Genomic DNA, 19,718 nt, shown 5'->3' with positions numbered 1-19,718 from the left:
GGGGGCCCCTGACTCCGAGGAGGCTGAGCCAGCTCCGCAGTGCCATGAACCGGGATCCAAGCGGGACGGCGGCGCCTGGAGCTGATGGCTCATGCGCAAGGGGTTCAGCTAGCCACAGGGCTGCCAGTGGCACGGCTAACGGCTACCCCAGAGCAGCAGCCCTGGCCCGGGCCCAGCCCGCCTGCCCCCGGAGCCCTGCGGCCACAGCCGTGGACTGGCAGCCCCGGCGCCAGCGCCGAAGCCCTACACAGCCCCCTGCATCCCATCGTCCCACCCGCAGGCCATGGCACTGCCCCCTCCGTGGGGTGCCCAGGGCGCCCCGCATGCAGCTGTGGTTTGAGGCTCTCTGCGGACTCAGGCAGGTGGCGGTGGCCTCCTCCCAGCCCCAGGGCAGCAATTTCAAACGTTTCTTTGCGTTCGCCAAGGCCAGCAGTAGGGTTTGGTTTGGTTTTTTTAAGCCACACGCCCCCTCCCAGGACTCCAGCAGCTGGAGCTGTAATCCCTGGGCCCCTGTAATCCCTGGGCCCCCCCCCCCCACAACGCCCCCACACCAAGGCACCTTCCCAGCCCTTTTGCACTGCAGTGCCTAGTGCCAGGACCTGGTTGCAGAGTCACGTCTACACTACAGAGTTATTCCAGAATAGCTTATTCCGGAGTTAGCGTTCCAAAATTAGCTGTTCCGGAATAACGCCGCCACACGCCAGGGAAGCTCCAAAATAAGCAAAACTTATTCCCAACAGGCGTCGCCACACACACTACAGAGCCGATTTCGGCTCATCCGGAATCCATCGGCTACACGGCAGCTTTATTGCGGCTTAAGCTTCTCCGGCCTAGCTTATTGGGAAGTAGCCCCACTCCCTGGCTGGCCAGGCCCTACGCGCTGCTCCTCGCGGAAGGAGGTTTGCCAAATTCTAAGCAAGCCGGCCGCTGTTTGGGACCTGTGTCCTGCTAGTGGGTGCAGGACACAGCCGCTGGCGCAGTTATTTCGGAGGAGCGGCTGCTCTTCTGGAGCAACTCGGCTGGGGAGACACCCCCCCCACCAGCTCTGGGCTGCGGGGGCAGGAGCACGGTTGCGGGGTGGGCTTTACACCTTTCACCTGCAGGGACATCCCTTTGTGTGTGTGGGGTGGGGGGGATGGCTCGTCCTGCCCCTGGCCTCTGCCCACTCACCGCCCCTTGCTGCCACAGCTGGCCCAGCAGCTGCCAGAGCTGGCCCCGTCCCCTTGCAGCCCGAAGACTGGAACCCAGCTGGGGTGGAGCTGGGGGGGGGAGCCTCTAACCCCAGGAGTGTGCATGGGGATCGGCTGGGCTTTCCCCGGCCAGGAGCAGCGCTCGCCTGCCCTTTGGCCCAGCTGGCCGCCAGCTCCCCAAACTAGACAACAGCTTAATGACAATTAAGTGCTAGGCGCCCCCCCCCACTCCACTCGGGGCCCCCCACCCCAGCTGGTGCGCCTTGCAGAGCACCCGGGAGCACCCGTCTCCCTGCTGGGCGCTGGCAAAGGCGGGAAGATGACACCCAGGGGTCGGGTAAACAACACAATCAGAGACACGTTAACTGCTTGACAGGCACCAGCTGCCAAACTCGGGGGGGGGGGGGCAGCTTGACACCTCCTAACCTCCCCCCCGGACTGACACATGATCCCACCCTAGACCAGCAACGCCAGCTGCAGCTGCCCCCTGTCCCTGCAAGCTGGGGAATGGCCCGGTCTCTATTTCAAGCACGCAGGCACTAATGAGTCATTAGTTATAATTAGGGTAAGGGCCACCGGACAGGGATCAAGCCCTTGCCCTGGGCTAGGCACTGCATTTGCGCACACACACACACACACACACACACACACACACGCCCCCTATGCCCCACCCACACTGTGATGGGGTTCTGGGGTCCCCCAAGCTCCACACCCCGTCTGCAGGCAGGAGAGTCTCTCACTCAGCAGGAAAACAGCGGGTTTATTAGCTGACAGGACACAGCATCGTACAGAGGAGTCAGTACAGCAGGCAGAGACAGCCAGTCCAATCCATGCTGGGGAGAGGAGGCCCCGAGGGGCCCCCAGAGCTGGGGCCTGGCCCCCTCCTTTGTCTCTCTCTCCCTCAGCCCAGACTAACTGCTTTCCACTCCCAGTTCCAATTCAAACCCCTCAGGCTCCACCTTCTCCTTTGTCTCCAGTACAAAGGTGTTACCTGGTCGTCAGGGTTACCCTCAGCAGGAGCCCCACACCCTCTGTGAGCCACTCACATACCCACAGGTATCCCCCACTCCATCACATCTCTCCCCCCTTCCAGACCGAACTGAGCGGGGTCACTCAGCCAGTGACCTGGGGAAGTTCGGGGCCCTCCCCTCGTGATTGGGCATCGGCTGCACCCTCAGTGCTCCCCTCGATGTGCACCACCTCCATGTCATAATCCTGCTGGCGGAGGCTCCAGCTCAGGAGCTTGGTATTGGCCCTTTTCATGTGATGCAGCTGGACAAGTCCCTTTAGCTCCCTCAGGTTGGTTGGTCTCCCTGCTACGGCCTCCGGTCCATCACCCACGTTCTCAAGTCGGGCAGGCAGAGCCCATACAGATGCTACAGCACCAACAGATCAAATAGTTCTTTTCTGGTCTGGGCCCTGCCCTGTCTGACCACCAGCCCATACAGCTGCTCCAGCACATGTTTGGAATTCAGTTACAGTCCAGTAAAAGAAGGTACAAATGCTTCCACCCTTGGCATTTAGCCAGACCACCAAAATGGTTGTGTGCCTCAGTCTCCCCTTCCATGCCACACAATAGGTTTGGAATGTTCCTCCTCATGTGAGAGGTTGCAAGACTAGTTACAGGGAACAATGGTGACATTTCAGAGTTACAGACTCCTTCGACATACAACTCATGCTTCTACATCAATGTCATCATGTCAAATGGCTCTTTCCAAACATTCAGTGCATGGTACAATTCTACAGCTTTGGGTAGCAGCACCCCTTGGTTACAGCAGTCAGCGTTGAGTCACAGAACAAACCCATTGCAACTGTACATTTACGTTGCTCTTTGGTAGACCACAACCTTTGTGCAACCTCCTTGAGAATCTGGTATTTTGGGGATAAATGGCTGAGGCCTTTCTTAGCACCATCAAGTTCTAATCTTCTCCCTTGCCCCCTGGGGTGGAAATCTGAGCTCTCTGGCTGTGCCCTCCCTTCTGACAAGAGCTGGGCCATTGATGATCTCAGGGAGACGGCCCCCTCCCAGCCAGCCTGGAAATTTGCAAACCAAACTGCTTTCTGAGAGTTGTTTTGTGAGTCCCAGACGCAGAATCCACATGAAGGAATCCCTGTTTATCCCTTACTGGCCCACCAGGCCCAAAGCTCCTTTGTCCTTCCACCTCCAACTACTGCCTCCCCATGGAATCGGAAGTTGAATCCAGTATGAGCATATAAGTGTTTCCACCATCTGGAGATGGGGAATTGCTGGAGCTCTCCTGCATCCTACAGAGACTGACTGTGCAGCTGTTTTACTTGGTTCTCACAGGGCTGCTCACATTCCCTGATAGTTTTCACTTTACTTGCATCAACTTCCAATTCCTGAGAAACTTTTACACTGCCTGCTTTGGACCCTTGCAGAGCACAGCCAGTGGTTTCACACTCATGCAGGTCCTGGTCATCAGGAGCTGAAACAAACTTCTCCCCAGGCAAAGGGCTGCTCTGGCTCTTACAGACATGCACCTTTCCTGTTCACTCTCCTTCACCTCACTCCCATTTTCTGCAGTCCCCACAGATGGGTCAGGAAAAGTTTCAGGGAAATTCTCTTCCTCAAGAGCTCCCCCAAACAACAACTCACCCCGTCTGGCTCCCCAGGGGCATTGCTCCCTTGAGCCACAACCAGCTCCTGGGTCTCACCTACACCCAGGATCACTTCTGGCCCATCAGGCAGATTCCCACGTAATCCCCCTCCAGGCAGACAGCCAGTACCACCGGACAGAAGGTTAGGGTCCCTTTCCTCCCTTCTGCTACCAGCTCCTTTATCTTCATCAGGCAACGTAACTCCATTGCCCGTCTGTTCTTGTGTCCTGGCGAGAGGATGACTCTGGTAGGACAGAGTCCTCTCACCCCCTCCCAGTAACACCTCAGCATCAGGCAAAGAACAAGTACCAGAATCGTCTGGTCTCTGGGATTCCCTGATGATACTAACTGGATTAGACCAAGTTAAAGCATTATCCCCCCTGAGAGACACAGAGGCAGGCCCACTTCCCATCTGGGCTTCAGCTGCCCTCAGATCCAGCTCTGGGATCTTGGCTCCATCTTGAGCCCCCACAGGCTCAGGCAAAGGATTCACTTCCCCAGAAGCAGAAGCACTTTTCTTGCACCAAGGACCAGTGTCCTTAGCAGGGATACCACTGCCCATCCCAGAGCCATTCCCTCTGCTCCAGCCCCCATGGCTGGGTTTAGGCACACCTGGAATGCTCTTTCCTGGTGGTTCCTTCTCCAGCCACCCCAGGCTGGGGAAGTCTTCCTCAGACAATGGGCTAGTTTCCTCATTGGCACCTTTTCCAAACGCAGGCTCTGCTCTCTCCCCAGGCTGCTGCTGCTGTTCAACACAGACAGACAATGGGAGACACTCTCTCCTTTTTCCCAGCCCCCCGGCTGGTCTCCACACACACACAGAAGGTGGAGCAGCTTCTCTCACAGACAACTTGCCATTCCCAGTGGATCAGCTGCTTTCCTGCACAGACACACAGGGACCTTCCTTGGCCCAGGCCTGGAAAACTCTTTGCAGGTCTGTCTTGGCCACTAGTAGATGATGGGTTGGAATCGCTCCTTCTCTCCTTGAGCTGTGGCAGGCCACTCGGTTCAGAACTCCATGCAGTCCAGGGTTCCCTGCCCCGATCCGGGCTCACCTCTGCAGGATTTTCCTTAACCCTCAGCTCTGCCACTGCACATCCACGCTGCCTTGTCCAGCTTCTTTAATCTCGATTCGGTTTCCAGGTGCTGCCACTTCACAGCGGAGTTGCTCAGCGTGGTTGCAGGCTCTCAGGCTGATGCCCTCTGCACCCCATGATTCCTGGAAGAATCCCTTCAGTGTGCCAGGCTCCTTGTGGGTCACAAGCTCCCTGGGGTTAGGCCGTAGGCCCCTCTGCCCTCTGGGACCAACTCCAACAGACTCTCAGAGGAACCCCTTCTTCAGTGTGACACCCGCTCTCAAGGACCATGAGCACACTGTCTTGGGAAGAACTCATTCAGCGTCAGCCTCCTTGTGGGTCACTTGTTTCTGGGGGTTGGGCCCTCGGCCCTTCCACCTTCTGGGACCGACTCCAACAGATTCCCAGGAGTAACCCCTGCTCGGGTGTGACACCCCCTCTCGAGAACCACGACCACAGTTGCTTGGGTTCGGCCGCAGGCCCCTCCCCCTTGGGAAATTGCACCTCACTGCCCGTCAGCACACCTGGGTCTCACAGGCCCCTCTTCTTCTTCCGTGGCACCCGTCACTTACTACTGGATGCTCCATCCTCGGGGTGCAGAACATCCCACTTCTGACACCAGTGTGATGGGGTTCTGGGGTCCCCCAAGCTCTGCACCCTGTCCGCAGGCAGGAGAGTCTCTCACTCAGCAGGAAAACAGAGGGTTTATTAGCCGACAGGACACAGCAGCGTACAGAGGAGTCAGTACAGCAGGCAGAGACAACCAGTCCAATCCATGTTGAGGAGAGGAGGCCCCGAGGGGCCCCCCCAGAGCTGGGGCCTTGCCCCCTCCTTTGTCTCTCTCTCTCCCTCAGCCCAGACTAACTGCTTTCCAACTCCCAGTTCCAATTCAAACCCCTCAGGCTCCACCTCCTCCTTTGTCTCCAGTACAAAGGTGTTACCTGGTCGTCAGGGTTACCCTCAGCAGGAGCCCCCCACCCTCTGTGAGCCACACACACACACAGGTATCCCCCACTCCATCTCACACACCCACCCCCTGCCCCCCCAACACAAAACACAGGCTTTGCATGTCACACACAAACACAATACAACTGGTGGCTGAACGGCACAAGCAGGTGGAGGGCTGCGGCTCAGGGCACAGAACAGGGCTCCCGCTAAGTTTGGCCACCCGTGGGGGGGGGGGTGGAATAAATTTTGTTCTGTGCACAGAGGCCTGTGTGGATGTTCACCACCAGGAGACACACGCTGCTGGGCTGGGGATGACCAGAGGCTGCACTGGGAAGCGTGGGGACCAGGTGGAGATGAGAACCGCCCCAGCTTTTCTCTCAGTCAGGCTGAGAAATGCAGGCAGGACCCCCCTGCTGGGACCCCCACAGAACAGGGCAGGAGAGAGTGTGTTTATATAGTGGGGGAGGGGGGACCCCCCCAGGGCCCCGCCCAACGGCACCTGTTTGACTGACGTTCATTAGGCTAGAATGACAGCGCCGGGCCCCCCAAGAAAGCTCCGTCACCAGCCATGCTGCACAGCGCCTGCAGGAAGGAGGGGAACAGGCCTTGCACGTTCACACTCACTGCCTTGCACTTGCACACTCTGCCCTGCACGTTGACGCACTGCCAGTGGCAGGCAATGTTCACACCTGAGCCAAGGGCAGACAGCAACAGCCCAAGCTGCAGGGCCGCTTCCTGACACGCCTGAGAACACGGGGCCCAAAGCTGCTCCCCGTTACGGCCCCCCACAGCCGAGGGCCATTGCCTGATGCTGGGGGCATTTGGAGGTGCCGTCCCTGAGGGAAGGGTTCTAGGGCTCCTTGCTAAGGGGGCGAGTGGCACACTGGGTAAGCCGCTGCTGTGTTCCACCCCAGAGGTGGCTGCATGGGAGTGGGGACTGCAGAAAGGAGCGAGCCCTGGGCCTGGCTGTTCTGTGCTAGGGGGGCCGCTGGCTCCTTGCTCGCCCTGGGCCAGCACCTCCCCCATGTTAGCAATGCAGGATGGGCAGGGCGGCTCTGAGCCCAGCTTGGGAAGTGTGGGGAGATGGGCGGGCAGCCCCCAGGAAGGAGAAGGGGTGAGCAGCCAATGAGCTCCAGCGCAGTGCAGGGGGTGTGACCCCCCCAGCCCCCTCCAGTGGCAGGATGCTCAGGGGTCAGTTCAGCGCGAGGCTCCGTCCGGCTCCCCGCAGGGCAGGTCTCACTCCAGCAGCTTGTCCAACAGCGACTCTTCGTCCATTGCTGCAGCCTCCTCCTCTTCCTCCTCCTCTGTCAGGCCTTGGGGCCCAGGGCTGAGCGTCACCAGCACTGCCTCCTGGCTGGGGGGCTCCTCCTCGCCGGGGGGCCCCTCCTCCTCGGCCTCCAGGGGGTAGTACCGCCGGGCAGCGGAGAGGAAGTCATCCCCTGAGTCCAGGATGAGCAGCCGGTCCTGGGGAGGGGGAGGCAGCCGGGCTGGGTGGGGAGGGGGCCAGGACCAGGGGAGGGACCCACATCCCCTGTGCGGGGAGCAGCCACAGCACATCTGCCCTCCCTACAGCCACAGCCGCTGCCTCCCCCCGCCCCGGGCATTGCAGCAGGGGCGGAGAAAGGGCTCCCCAGGCCTCCCCCTGGACACAGAGCCCGGGCAGCCCCCTACCCTGCCCCACGCACCAGGACGAAGAGGTATCTCTCCGGGAGGCTGCAGTGACGGTCGAAGAGGCTGGTCTGCTCGGCCAGGGCCGTGAGCAGCTGGCGGGCCTGCAGGGGCTGGCGCAGGGAGCTGTAAGAGGCCACGGAGGTGACGTCCAGCAAGCGATCGGCCTCGGCGCTGAACCCTGCGGGAGGACAGGAAGGGAGAGGCCGCTGAGCCCAGTTCCACGCTCGGCACCCCGGTGGGGATGTGCCACTTTAAGGGGATAAGAACCTACTCCCGCCACCAGCCAGAGGAGCTACTCCTCCTGCCCCAAGGCAGAAGCTTCTCCTTGCCCGGGGCTGGTGGGGCTCAGGGATGCCAGCATTCAAGCGGGGGCTCCGTGGGGCAGGAAATCAGCCCCTCAGCTGCGCCGCCTCCCGCCTCCCGCCGTACCCAGCACCTCCAGGATCTGCCTCCATCGGTCCTTCACCTCCCGGCGGATCTGGCGGTGGGCGCTGATGTCAAAGCTCAGGCGGCGGTAGCCCTGCGGGAGAGGGGCCGGGGTCAGGCCCCGGGAGCCGGAAGGCATCAGCTCTCCTCTGCTCTGCCCAGGGGGCTGCTGTACCCCAGCACTGCGGACAGGCCCGGAGCCCTGGTGCCGGAGCTGGCCAGGGCCTTTGGGGAGCAGGTGGGACCAGAGCCCTGGCGCCTGGGGGCTGTTCCTGGCTCTGGCCAGTGGCCCTTGGCCAAGCGCCAGCCTCCCCGTGCCTCAGTTTCCCCCCGGGAAGCCCAGGATCAAAGCAGGACAGGCAGCAAGGGGGAGATCCCCGCTAAGCCCTGCCTGGGGTGTCACCCACTCGGCCGGTCCCTGTAACACCTCCAGGCGCTACACAGCAGCAGGGCCCCTCTGTACTGGGCACCGCCCAAACACAGCGTGAGAGCTCCCAGGCTAAGCAGGGAGGGTGGGAGGGGAAACTGAGGCGGTCAGGGCCACGGATGGGCCACAGCTCACAGCCCAGGCCGGTGGCGGAGCCAGGCACAGCATCCAGGCCTCCCTTTGGTGCCCTGCGCCCTGGGTAGCCAGCCCCCGGGGAGAAGACAGCAGCCTGCAGCCGGCTGCGCTGGAGCCGGCGGGGCGGGGGGCGGGGCACGGACCTCTGAGCCCCGGCGCAGCTGGGCCCGTCTCTGCAGCAGGTTGTAGAGCTCGCGGTCGTCGTCCCGCTCCATGTGGGTGTCGTCCGCCGGCTCGTTCCACAGGTTGGTGGCCTGGGCCCGTTTGCGCTTCCCCAGCTGGTCGAAATACCAGAGCATGTCCCTGCAACGAGAGCAGAGCGGGGCCGGGCGAGAGAGGAGGGCCCGGGCCCTGGCCAGCCCCACGGGAGCAGCCAGCCCCTGGCCAGCCGCACCGGCCACTCTCCCAGGCTTTGCCCCGTCCCCGCGCACAAGTCACGGCCTGGGGATGGGGGCCAGAGCTCCCTGCGAGCTGAGCGCTTGGGCGGGCGCCCAGGAGAGATTCAGGTGCTGCCCAGCGGACTGGCAGAGCGCCCCGGCCGGCAGCGGGTGTCTACGGGCGGTGCACGGCCCCCCTTGGCAGGCGGCAGCTGGGACCCCGGGCCAAGCAGCCGAGGACGGGTGCAGGAGAGGGGCGGAGGCCGGGACGGGGAAGAGAAGCAGCCGGGGGCACGGGCTGATGCTTCGCAAAGGGCCACCTGGGGCTTTGAGCAGCCGCCGGCGCTGGAGCTCAGGGCGGGGGGCGCAAACCGAAGCGAGGGGGTGGTTTAAAGCACCGCTCCGAGCCCAGCCGCACCCCGCGCGTCCCGCCGGGCAAGACGTCGCCTTATTGGGTGCCTCAGTTTCCCCCTCTTTACAGCAAGGCAGAAAACGCCTCCCGTCGCAGCCACCTCTCCAGCGCCCAGAGGCCACCGAGGCCCCGGGCTCCTTAGCCTGATGATGGTAATAAATACCTGAGGAGCGGGCTGCTCTCCGGCTCTTCCCGTTCGCAGGCGCAGCAGCAGAGCTGGTGCCAAACAGCCATTTTCCCGGGGGCTCCAGCGCCATGGGGGGCAGCGCGCCCGGGGCTTGGGCAAAGGGCCGGCTCTGCAGCCGTGTGAGCGCAGGAGGTTTAAGAGCAGCAGGAGTCACACGCCCGGATCATGTGAGACCCCCCTACCCCAGCCGGCTGCAGCCTGGGGCGAGGGGCTGGCCGCCCTCGAAAAGGGAGGCTTGTCCCTGCACCGCTCGGGGTCCCGGAGCGATGAAAGCCGGCTTGTTTCCCCCCTCGCGCGGCGCGAACCCGTGCTCCGCCAGGGCTGTAGCTTCAGGCCCGGGCTGGCTGCGGGGCGTTGGCATCCGGGGGGGAGCTGTGGATGAAGTCAGGGATGCTGCTTCTTTGGAGGGGCTGCTCAGAGCCGGTGGGAAAGGGGCTGAGTTAGCCCAGGAATGGGCTGGGGCGGTGAAACTGCGCTGCCCCTGGAGAAATCGCCCTTCCCGGGTGGGGTGGGAGGCTGCAGGCGCGGCGGAGGGTGCAGAGGTGGGAGACACGAAGCGCTCTCCACGCTGGGGGGCCATCGCGTTCCTACCAGCTGTGGGCCCCGGAAGCCGAGTGCTCAGGCGAGGTTGGGGTGCGCAGCGCCCCCAGCCGGCTGCCTGTTTCTATGGGTGGTGCGCATAATAAAATTCATTCTGCCCATGGGTGGAAAAAGTGAGGGGCCGCCCGCGCCCCAGAGTGAGCGTCTGGCTTGCGCGTGTGCAGCCGGACCCAGGAGCGAGGGATCGCGCACCACGCCGGCGAGTCACATTAATGCCCCCCCAAGCAGCCTGTGCCCCCTCCGCCCCCAAAACGGGGGGGTCCGCTGGAGACAAACAGGAGGTGGCGTCCGGTGGAAGCCAGGGCCCTGCCAGGGAAGGGGGGCAACGCCCTCGCACGGCTCTTTTCCCTCCCCAGCACAGGGGGGGGTGACGTTCCCTGCGGCCCCGGAGCTACCCCTGTTTGAGGGGAGGCTCTGTAGCAGGTGGGACTTGAAACGAGCCAGCACCCTGCTTGGAAGGCCCCGGGGAGGCCAGGCCGGCTCGGTGTTCCCAGCCAGCAGGGCCAGTGCAGGCTCCGCGCTTTACGCTGATGAGGGGGCTGAGCTTAGGGAAAGGCTGATGCGCCGCTGCTCCCTGTACCCCAGGGATCCCCACCTGGTACCGGGGGGGCTCTTTGCAGGCTGGGAAGCAGCCGAAAGCTGCTCTCGCTGCAGGGACAGACGCGCCAAGGCAGCAGCTCCCCAGGCAGGTCCGCTGCCGAGTTGCTGGCGGGTCCGTTTGACAGGCTCAGGGCTGCTTTGTGTCCTTGCAAAGAGCAGGAGCGGACGGTCCCAAGGCAGCCGTAAGGTACAGAGGGGCTGAAGCTGTCAGCGACTCCTCTGGAAAAGGGGCGGGGGGGAGAATCAGATCCACTGTCTGCATCACCTCCAAAAACACAAGCTGCAAAGCCGGCCCAGGTGCCTGGGAGCGAACTTCCCGGCCCCTCAGTCTCCTACCCAGCCACAGAAATGCTCGCCCTGGCCCCCGAGCTGCAGCACCAGCCTGGCCAGATCACCAGCACACTGAAAGAGCGAGAGGTGGGGAACCAGGCGCAGGGAGAGAGCTTGATTTGCTGCAGATTCCCAGCCTCTGCCTCTAGGCCCCCTTGGAGGGGCGCGAATGTCCTATGCGGGGGGGATGCAGCACATGAAAACGGTTGAGATCGGTGACTTTTTGTGTCTGCGCAGTCCCAGGCATAGAGCAATTCATAACGGTTTCACCTTCGGCGAGATTATTTTCTTACACCCGCTGAAAGGGATGTTTCGCCCACAGGGACATCACTGAAATGTGTCAGTCTGGACGACTAGTTGCGGGTAGGGGAAAGCCTGGCTAATTGCAAGGATGAGAAGTGGGGCCCAGCCTGAAGTTTGCTCACCGCTGGGCTAGGCCAAGGAAAAGCCCCTCACCTCTCCAGCCCGTGTTTAATGTTACCATACACCCAAGGAACTGGGAGCCAACTTGCCCCTTAGTTCTGCCATTATCCCAGCACACCATGGCTGCCTTCTGGCTGGCTAACAAACACCCACCTCACTGTACCCCCCACCGCCTGGGAGGCACACACAAAGGGGACCAGGGCTGCAGAGGGTTACAAGGTCAGAGGCTCTGCCAAGGCACAGCTCACAGCAGGGCGTGGGGCACTACATAAGTTTGGGTGACACAGGCCAGACGCTCCTCTCGGTTGTTGGTTTTTATTTGACGACAGTACAAAGTGGAGGCAGCAGGTTATCAGCGCGCCAGGCTTTCCACCACCCAGGCTGGCGGGGAGCCCCCCTGGCCCCCAAGAACTCAGCATGGGTGTGCACAAGGGGAAAGGCCCCACGAAGGCACTAGGTGCCACCCTCCCATCCCCGCCTGTGCCACAGGGGGTTGGGGGTAGGGACCAGCCCATGGTGCAGTCAGATCTATGAAGGTCAGTTTCACAGGCCCTGCTGAAACTAGCGAACAAGCGGTGGTTAGTATTTCTTACCCCTCCCACTCAAGGCCCTAACTTCCCCCGCCCCGGTGCCCCCGTCCCACTCGCCAGCGCTCGCCCCAAGCAGGGGAATATTTCACTTCATTAAGAAAACGGGCTCATGACCACAGAGGCCCAGGCACCAACTCTCCCTCTGCCTGCCCTACCCAGCTGCAAGGGGCTGGCCCCAGCCTGCAACCTGCCAGCCACAGGCTGTTCCTGAGCCACAGGTGCCAGGGCAAGGGGATGTGCTTGGCAAGGCCGTGCTGTGCCCCAGGGCCAGAGCTGGGGGGAGGAGGGTGACTATCGCCAGGGCTGCTGCCAGCTAAGAGCCAGGCAGGCTATTGTGTGACTAGAGTTTTACTGAGGGGTTGCTTGGAGGGACCCTTGGAGGCCCAGCTATGTCCATTGCTGGGGCTGGAGAGCTAGCCTAGCTCCTGGCCTTTTGTGGCTCACACCAGAGGGGTGCTGCCATGGGGCACGAGTCAGCAGCCATTCTAGGGCACAGTCTAGGTGCCAGTGGGGATTGGAGTGGGGGGGTGCCCGGCCAGGCACTTAACTCAGCAGTCTGCCTGTTTGGCTCAGGTGAGAAGGCAGGGAACCCCCACCCCCCCTACCCTAGCCCGCCCCCGGCTGCTGCTTCCCTTAGCAGCACCACGCCCTATCCCATGCCCCGGCAGCCAGGGAATGACAAGAGGCAGCCAATGCCCCCAGGCTGCGACCTGCCTGCTGTGCTGGGAGCAGAAGCAAAGGCTGCCAGATGAATGCGCCAGCGGGAGGCCCTGTATTTCCAACCCTCTGCCCTGGTGGGAATGAAGCAGGCGGCCTGGCCCATTTCTCTGCAGCGTTCAGGTGAGGCCAGCAGCTCGGGCCACATGGAAGTCACATGCAATTATTCAACCGTTTTAGAAAGAGCAGGGCAGAGCAATGGGGGGGGCGTTATGCAGCCCGGAACAGCCACGTCCATGGGCTACAGCGGGAAGTCAAAGGGATCCAGTGAGGGCTTTGGCACAGGGTTCAATGCGAACAGGCTCCAGTGGTCCCACAGCTGCTCAGTCAGTTTGGTCCTTGATTGGTGGTGCAACAAGGATGCACCCAGAGGAAGGAGCTCCCCTTCCTTGCTGGGTTGTGGCGGGGGCGGAAGAGGGCCATGCTCCTGCGCTGGTGGCTCTCATGGCAGGGTCTCTGACAGCTGGGAATCAGCTCCCCGAGCCAGCAGTGGCCAACAAGGGGCAAAAGGAATGTCCCACGGAGCAGCAGGCAGGGCTGCTAGGGGCGGCTTGAGACCTCGCTGACGCGCTGCCGGAGGTGGAACGCGAACTCGAACATGGTAGCTGCCAGGCTCTGATGGATAAGGTAGCGCGGAAGCCGCCCCTGTGGAAAACGAGAGAAGGTGAACAGTTCCTAGCCCAGAGAAAGCTGAGGCCCCGCTGTGGGTTGTATCTCAACAGCACGGCTAAGTCCTGCGTGAGCCAGCACCGGGTTCCTAGCGCCGGGCTCTGGCCTTGCGCTCAGTTTCACCCAGTATTAACCAGAGCTGCTGCTTTGTCAAAAACGACCACAGCAGCACAGCTGACTGGAGGGGATCCCAACAAGGAGCGGTGATGACCCTGTTGTCGTATCTCCAGGATGACGCTCTCCAGTCCCACGCTCTCCCCCTGGCAACATCTATACTCTGGCACGATTGTCGTGAGCTCAACGCCCACTTCTCATGGGTAGGGCCAAGTTTCCTGTTGTCCCATAAAGTTTGTTTCCAGCTACCAGCCCTGGTGCTCTGTGGTCTGGGCTGTTATTTAGCTATAATTTACCCCTAAATGTCATCTAAGAGCCCAGCAGGCAGTGGGAGGGTTGGTAATACTGCTAGACAATATTGACCTCTGGTCTGGCAAAACTTCTCTCGGCTCCACTCGGGGCCTGTGGGTACCGGACTGGAGAGGTTCAGCCTGTAGCTGCTTTCAGGGCCAACTTAGAGGTGTTTCGTTTTGACACCTATAAAACCCCCCTGGTGCTGTGCCCCACTGCAGCAGGCCAGTCCTCACCCAAGGGGGCAGAAGACAAGGCAGGAGAGCTGCAGCAGCCCAGGAGCCTGTCGCACTAGGCGCTGGTTGAAAGCACTAAAATAAAAGCTGGCCCCAGCAGTCCATGGAGGATATGGAGCCAGAGGCATTTCAGGGTGTTTGTTTTCCGACACAGGAGCAGAACAAGTTCCCTGGAGCGCTCAGCTTCTACCAAAGGACGTAACCGTTAAGTTTCAGAGAGGAAATGTCAGGCAGGAGGAGCCCATGGGCCACCTTGCTCGGCAGCTGTCTCTGGCAGCGGCAGCCCAGATGCCTCAGGGGAAGGCGTAAGCTGCCCAAGAGACCCTTATGAACAGCCCGGCTGCTGGAGACGTTTCCTCCTCACAGGCAGCAGCTGAGAGCCCAGGGCACCTGCACACGACCCTCCGCAAGCAGCCGACTTCTGCAGAGGCCGAACAAACTTGGGAGCCAGTTCCCACAAAGGAGACCTGGCTGGAAAGCCCTAGGCAGGACAGCCCGGGTGGGAGGCACAGCTGAGTCTGGCTGCTCTCTGCTCCGCTCCCCCCATTTGGTCGATCTTTCAAGTGCGCTGCAATCACCTCAGGAGCCCAGAGTAGCCAGCCTGCGTCTCCTGGAGGGGGAGGGATGGGACAGGCCGAGCCCCAGATGAATGAGCTTTTTGCGTATCCCAGCCTCGGATTACCATGGCACCAAGGCCAGTGCTCAGCAGGCTGTTCCCCCTATCCCCCCCACTTGACCCCGGCTGACAGCTCCTCAGTCCGCTGCCCTTGTTGGAGCAGACAGCAGGGCTGAGCTGCTAACTCCAGCCGGACGCTTACACCTGCGAGGGGAGGCTGGTTTTGTTGCAGTTCGCAGCGGGCAACGGACACGCTGGCTGGTAAGCGGCAGGGCAGCACGAGGGCACTTCACTTCTGCTGCCCGAGCAGCACAAAAATACCACCAGTTCTGTTCTCTGCACTGAGCCGAGATCTACGGCCACGATTCTTTAGGGCTGGGGAGCCCAGTTGAGCACATCTGAAAGAGGCTGGATGTTTACACAGGGCTCAGCACTGCCCCAGGAAGAATCAGGCCTTGGGGGCACATGATCCGGCCGCCCTCGGGAACAGGCGCACGAGGAGGCGGCCTTGGTTGCAACTTGGTGCAAGAGGTTTGAGTACTCCTGGGTGGGGACTTGCTCACCCTGTCCCTGCCTCGTGCACGAGGACCCCAGGCCGTGCCGAAGGGGAACCCGCTTTACCTTGAGGTCTGTGTTGAGTATCCAGAGGAAGGTGCACACTTTTGGATTGGTGGCACATTTCAGTACGATGAAGCCTCCCGGCCCGTTCTCACCCCTGGGAAAAGGAAGAGCACAAGCATTGCCCAGGCATGAGGCTTTGCACACTCAACATCTCACGCGCGCACACACACACACACACACACACACACACGCAGGGCCAAGCTGCACCAAGACACCCCTACCTTTTAACCATCCAGTCGTGCACTGGGGTGCCCCAAGAGGGAGCGTGTTGGCGCTGGGCAAAGCTAACGGGGAAGGTGCTCAGCACCAGCTCTGCAGCCAGAGAAAATGCTGCCTCTTCTGCGGATTCCAGCTCACTGGCCCCTCCCAGCTTACTTCCCATGCGAGGAGTTACGCGAGGCCCAGGGATTTGGAGGGGGGCTAGTGGGTGCTTGCACATCACAACACCTCCTGCCACCCACAGGCACGGGATGCAAGGGTGCAGAATGCACTGAAGCACCCCCAGGTTTTGTGCCTGGTGCCAGGCCCGCTGCCAGCCCTGGGGGCCCAGCTGCTGGCCCCGAGGTCCTGGCCACTCCCTCTGCATCTGGGACTCCCAGTTAATGGCCCGGTGGCTCTGCTGCCTGCTTGGTGTCGTGCCTGCATGTGGGGGTGATCTGGGGGCCCTCCTTGGCTGGCAGCCCTTTGGTCAGGGGTTTGGCCACTGGCCCGGGGTCCCAGCCGCCAGCCCCCACTCTAGGGAGCAGTGAAGGGGGCTGAGGATGCTAAGGGGGGGGGCCTGGTTCAGCAGCCCCCCTCCAAGAATTCTTCCAGCAGCAGAGAGAGAGCCATGAATGGGCCGAATGCCCCTCTCCACACTGGGGCTCTATGGCTGGGTTTGTGCACGGTGACATTGGCAGATACAGCCTCACAGCTCCGGGATAGAGAGGTCCTTCCCCCTCCACAGCTGCCAGCAGGGAGGCCCGTCTCCCCAGCACTGCCGTCGCCAGAGAGCAAAAGGCAAACGCAGGAGCTGGTGAGAAGGTCTCGCCTTTCTGACCGCTGCTCCCTGCATGGCTTGGGCAGCCCCCTCTTGTCTGCCTGTGGGCTGCTCGGCAGGGGCAGAGCCTGTCTTGAGCCGGATTTGCGCAGAAGGGCCCCCTCCATCCAGGGACAGTTAAAAGGAGCTACACATCCCCACCACCCTGCTTCGGACACAAGGGATTTCTGCTGGCGACAGCCTTAAAGCTTCTCTAGCTCTGAAAAGCTCCAGCTCCGAAACAGACTTGAGGCCCTTACTGAGCCTGAGAGTTAAATGTCAATTACTTGAATGAGATTACTGAGAAAAACAAAGTCAGTAAGAAAGCAGCTGAGCCGGTCGCTAGCCACCTGGGGCACTGCTTGACTGTAACAAAGAGGCCTTGTTGGAGCCGATTCAGACCCAGATTACTGCATCACAAGGCAGGCGGCCGCTGGAGTTTGGAAGGAGAGAAAAGCTGGAGACCAGCACGCTCGGTTTACACCTCATGTTCCCTGAACTGTGCCCTGGGCCTTTATTAAAGCTACAGGCACCCGCCTAGCAAACCAAATACATGGTGAGCGCAGCGGCTCATTCTCCCTTTGAAGTGCTAATTGTCCGCACGTGACAGTTCACAGTCCAAGCTTTTGATCTGTCATCCCCTCCCCTGCACGCTGCCTCCGCTCCCTCGGCCCACATGCTGACTGCACACCAATTGTTCTTTAAACAAAGAGGAGAAACACAGGAAGTAGAACTCAGTACCCCAGAGAGATCACAAAAATGCTGGCAGCCACAGAGGCCAGCAGGGTGAATGGCAGTCACAGGCCTGGGGAGGGGCGGGGGGAGTGGGTGGGCTGGGGCGGAGCCTCTGGCAGAAGGGGCGGAGCCTCTGGCAGAAGGGGCGGAGCCTCTGGCAGTCAGCCCTTGGTGCCCTTCAACAGTATCAAGAAACCTCACCCCACCCCATCCTCTTTGAAACTCAAGCTTCTGTTTGCTCTGACCAGCTAATATTCTACAAGAATGTGCAAGGTAGGAAAATCCAAATGCTCACCGGACGTATCTGGAGAGCGGGGGCTTCAAACTGTGAGTGGTTGAAATCCCTGAGGAAACGTACCGGTCTCGTCTTCTTTCGATGCGACGCACATTTACGAAGTCCCTAGGTTAAAAAAAGGGGGAAAGCAATGGCTCTGGGTGCTGCAGGGGAGCAACAGGACCGCACAGACCCCAAGGACCAATATTCAATCTAAGCCCTGCAGGAAAGGGTCCTGGAGACATTAGGTACATTTATGGTTACTAGAGGGACAGACCAGAAATTTAGATGGTGGGAGTCAGACTCCGGAGTCTGGCCCTGGGCTGGCTATCAATATGGCATAGGGCCTTGGGCAAGTCACTGCAAGACATATTACTATCAGCATTTCCTGTAAGCTGAACACTTGGGCAGCCGATCAGGAAAGATTCAGGTGGGGCCCAGCTGATTAGCAGAATGCTCACAGAAACCACAGGTAGCCACATATGTTTCTATGGGTGGTGCACATCCCCATATGCCTTGGTGCAGAGAACTAAATTTATTCTGGCCACCTATGGAAAAGATTGAAGAGAACCCTCTGCGTCGGTGTTTCTCAAATTTAAAAAAAATGCCCCTTTTTCAAAAAAATCTAAGCACCCCAGACTTCTCTTGCATATCCCTGAGGGTTCACACACCACCGCTTGAGAAACATGGTCTTAAGGTAAGCCGAGGTCTTGAAACAAGTGTTGCTCAACCTGTCCAGGTTGCTGTACCCTTTGCAGGAGTCAGATTGGTTTTGCATCCCACCAAGTTACACCTCACTTAAACGACCTCCTTCCAAAACTATCACAGGAGAACTTGAAAACTTGCTGACTCTCTACCATCTTAATATCAAATCAATTAACTGGAATAGAAACAAGCGACTGTCTGAATGACCTTTTAGACTGTACTGACTTTATCTAGTTTTACAACAGGCTACTTATAAACCACTGAATACCTAGATGAGTTCATGTACCCCCTGGAAGACCTCCGTTTACCCCCATGGGTCTCTGCAGCCCAGGGTGGGAAACATGGCTGTATGTTACCCATGCACAGGGCACGTTAGAAGCTCCCTCTTGGCTCCATTGTCTATTTCATGTATAAGATGATGGTTGGCCTGGAACTCCCACATACTAATCTCCTTGATTTGTTTTAGAGGCTTGTTCGACTAGGCACCGGCACGGAATAAACTCACCTGGGTGACACCACGCCCCCGGCAGCCCCCGCTGCCACGTCATACGAGATAATGGTGTTATCTTCCACTCGCTGTAAGATCTGAGGGAAAGGAGGACAGAGTAAGGGAGGTTTCCTCTGACCCTGCCTGCAGAGCTGCACAAAAAAACAACTCTGAATAAGGAGCTTCCATTAAAACTGCCAATGGCCCCAGAAGAAGTGAAGAACTTTCAGCAGCATTTTGCCTCCTGGGGTTAAAAAATGCCTCCTCTGCCCTCATGCAACGAGAAGGCACTTCCTTCACGTCCTAGGCACAGCAAGTGCCTAGGGTGGTGGGAGGGGGTGCCAAGTTCCTCCAGGCTGTCTCCCCGGGGCTTTTGATGCATCTAGCTACAGGATGAAGCTCTCCAATATGGAACTCTCTCATCCATCAGCATCCGTAATCCAGCGGGATTTTAGTGAGCTGGACGACCACTTCTCAGGGGTGTGGCCAAGTTTCCTGTGGTCCCATGAAGTTTGTTTACAGCTTAATAACAGCACAGAACACTGAGAGCCAGGACTGGGAGCTGCAATGCATCTCAAGCGTCTTCTAAGAGCTCACTAAGCAGTGGAAGTGTTGGTGATGTGCTAGACAATATTAACCTCCAACAAATTCTCTCGGTCGGCACTGGTTGGGTCCTGAGGGTGCTGGATGAGAGAAGTTCAACCTGTACTTTCAAACATTCAGACCTGCCCGTTCTTGCCAGGCCAGGCACTGCAGGCTTGTGTGCTTCTGTTCCAGCTCCCGAAAGGCTATTAAAAAGTACCTCCTTCACAGTGCATTTACCTGGCAAGCTGCCACCGTTTTGTTCCACAGGATCATCCTCTCTGGTTGCAGAATCACCTCCTGGTAGATGGTTTCGGCAGAACACTGCATGAAGGCCTGAAGAAAGGAACGGTCAGTTAGTGGCTTGACCCAGCTGCCTTCCCTTGGGCGTGTATTCAACAGCACAAGATAAAGATCACTAGGGACAATCAATTGAAAGAAACAGGTGCTCAGGAGACATGGTACCAAGACTGGCTGCACCCAGATGTGCAGCAACTTGGGGTCACCCAGATCTCCCTTCATTAAGGGTCTTTTCATGTGCAGCAACGTACATAGGGAAACAAAAAAAAAAGTCACAGCTGTGGGCCTTCACTACAACGTTGTTTATAGCTAAGCCACTACCACAAGTCACTGCCTAACCAT

The 19,718-nt window shown here is 59.8% G+C and overlaps 2 protein-coding genes across 10 annotated transcripts in view; both read right to left on the bottom strand.

The window, feature by feature from the left end:
• Window positions 1-6,015: 6,015 nt before the first annotated feature.
• On the bottom strand, window positions 6,016-9,601 carry LOC142002829 (melanoregulin-like). Its single transcript, XM_074979258.1, has 5 exons — window positions 9,445-9,601; window positions 8,636-8,795; window positions 7,934-8,024; window positions 7,519-7,682; window positions 6,016-7,297 (listed from the first exon to the last, which is right to left on the bottom strand). The coding sequence occupies exons 1-5, from the start codon at window positions 9,513-9,515 to the stop codon at window positions 7,070-7,072; spliced, it is 714 nt and encodes a 237-aa protein (XP_074835359.1). The 5' UTR covers window positions 9,516-9,601; the 3' UTR covers window positions 6,016-7,069.
• A 2,119-nt stretch (window positions 9,602-11,720) lies between these two features.
• The window catches only part of STARD3 (StAR related lipid transfer domain containing 3), a 35,528-nt gene continuing 27,530 nt past the window's right edge, over window positions 11,721-19,718 (bottom strand). For all 9 annotated transcript variants that reach the window (XM_074979093.1, XM_074979094.1, XM_074979101.1 and 6 more), the window contains 5 exons: window positions 19,317-19,412; window positions 18,513-18,592; window positions 17,324-17,428; window positions 15,276-15,369; window positions 11,721-13,373 (listed from right to left, as the gene is read on the bottom strand). In XM_074979093.1, the coding sequence (XP_074835194.1) occupies window positions 13,269-13,373; window positions 15,276-15,369; window positions 17,324-17,428; window positions 18,513-18,592; window positions 19,317-19,412 (480 nt within the window). In that variant the 3' untranslated portion in view covers window positions 11,721-13,268. The remainder of the gene's footprint in view (window positions 13,374-15,275; window positions 15,370-17,323; window positions 17,429-18,512; window positions 18,593-19,316; window positions 19,413-19,718) is intronic.

The sequence above is a fragment of the Carettochelys insculpta genome, chromosome 28 (assembly GCF_033958435.1).
Source record: "Carettochelys insculpta isolate YL-2023 chromosome 28, ASM3395843v1, whole genome shotgun sequence".
In the NCBI taxonomy this organism is placed as follows: domain Eukaryota; kingdom Metazoa; phylum Chordata; order Testudines; family Carettochelyidae; genus Carettochelys; species Carettochelys insculpta.
This window is presented reverse-complemented; position numbering and strand designations above follow the sequence as displayed.

Bases quoted from the DNA above. Each gene is read 5' to 3' on its own strand.
- LOC142002829 (XM_074979258.1), bottom strand. From the start codon at position 9,515: ATGGCTGTTTGGCACCAGCTCTGCTGCTGCGCCTGCGAACGGGAAGAG. The intron at 8,025-8,635 runs GTCCGTGCCCCG...CCTCTCCCGCAG, and splicing joins AGCTGCGCCGGGGCTCAGAG to GGCTACCGCCGCCTGAGCTT. The intron at 7,683-7,933 runs GTACGGCGGGAG...GTCCTCCCGCAG, and splicing joins GCAGATCCTGGAGGTGCTGG to GGTTCAGCGCCGAGGCCGAT.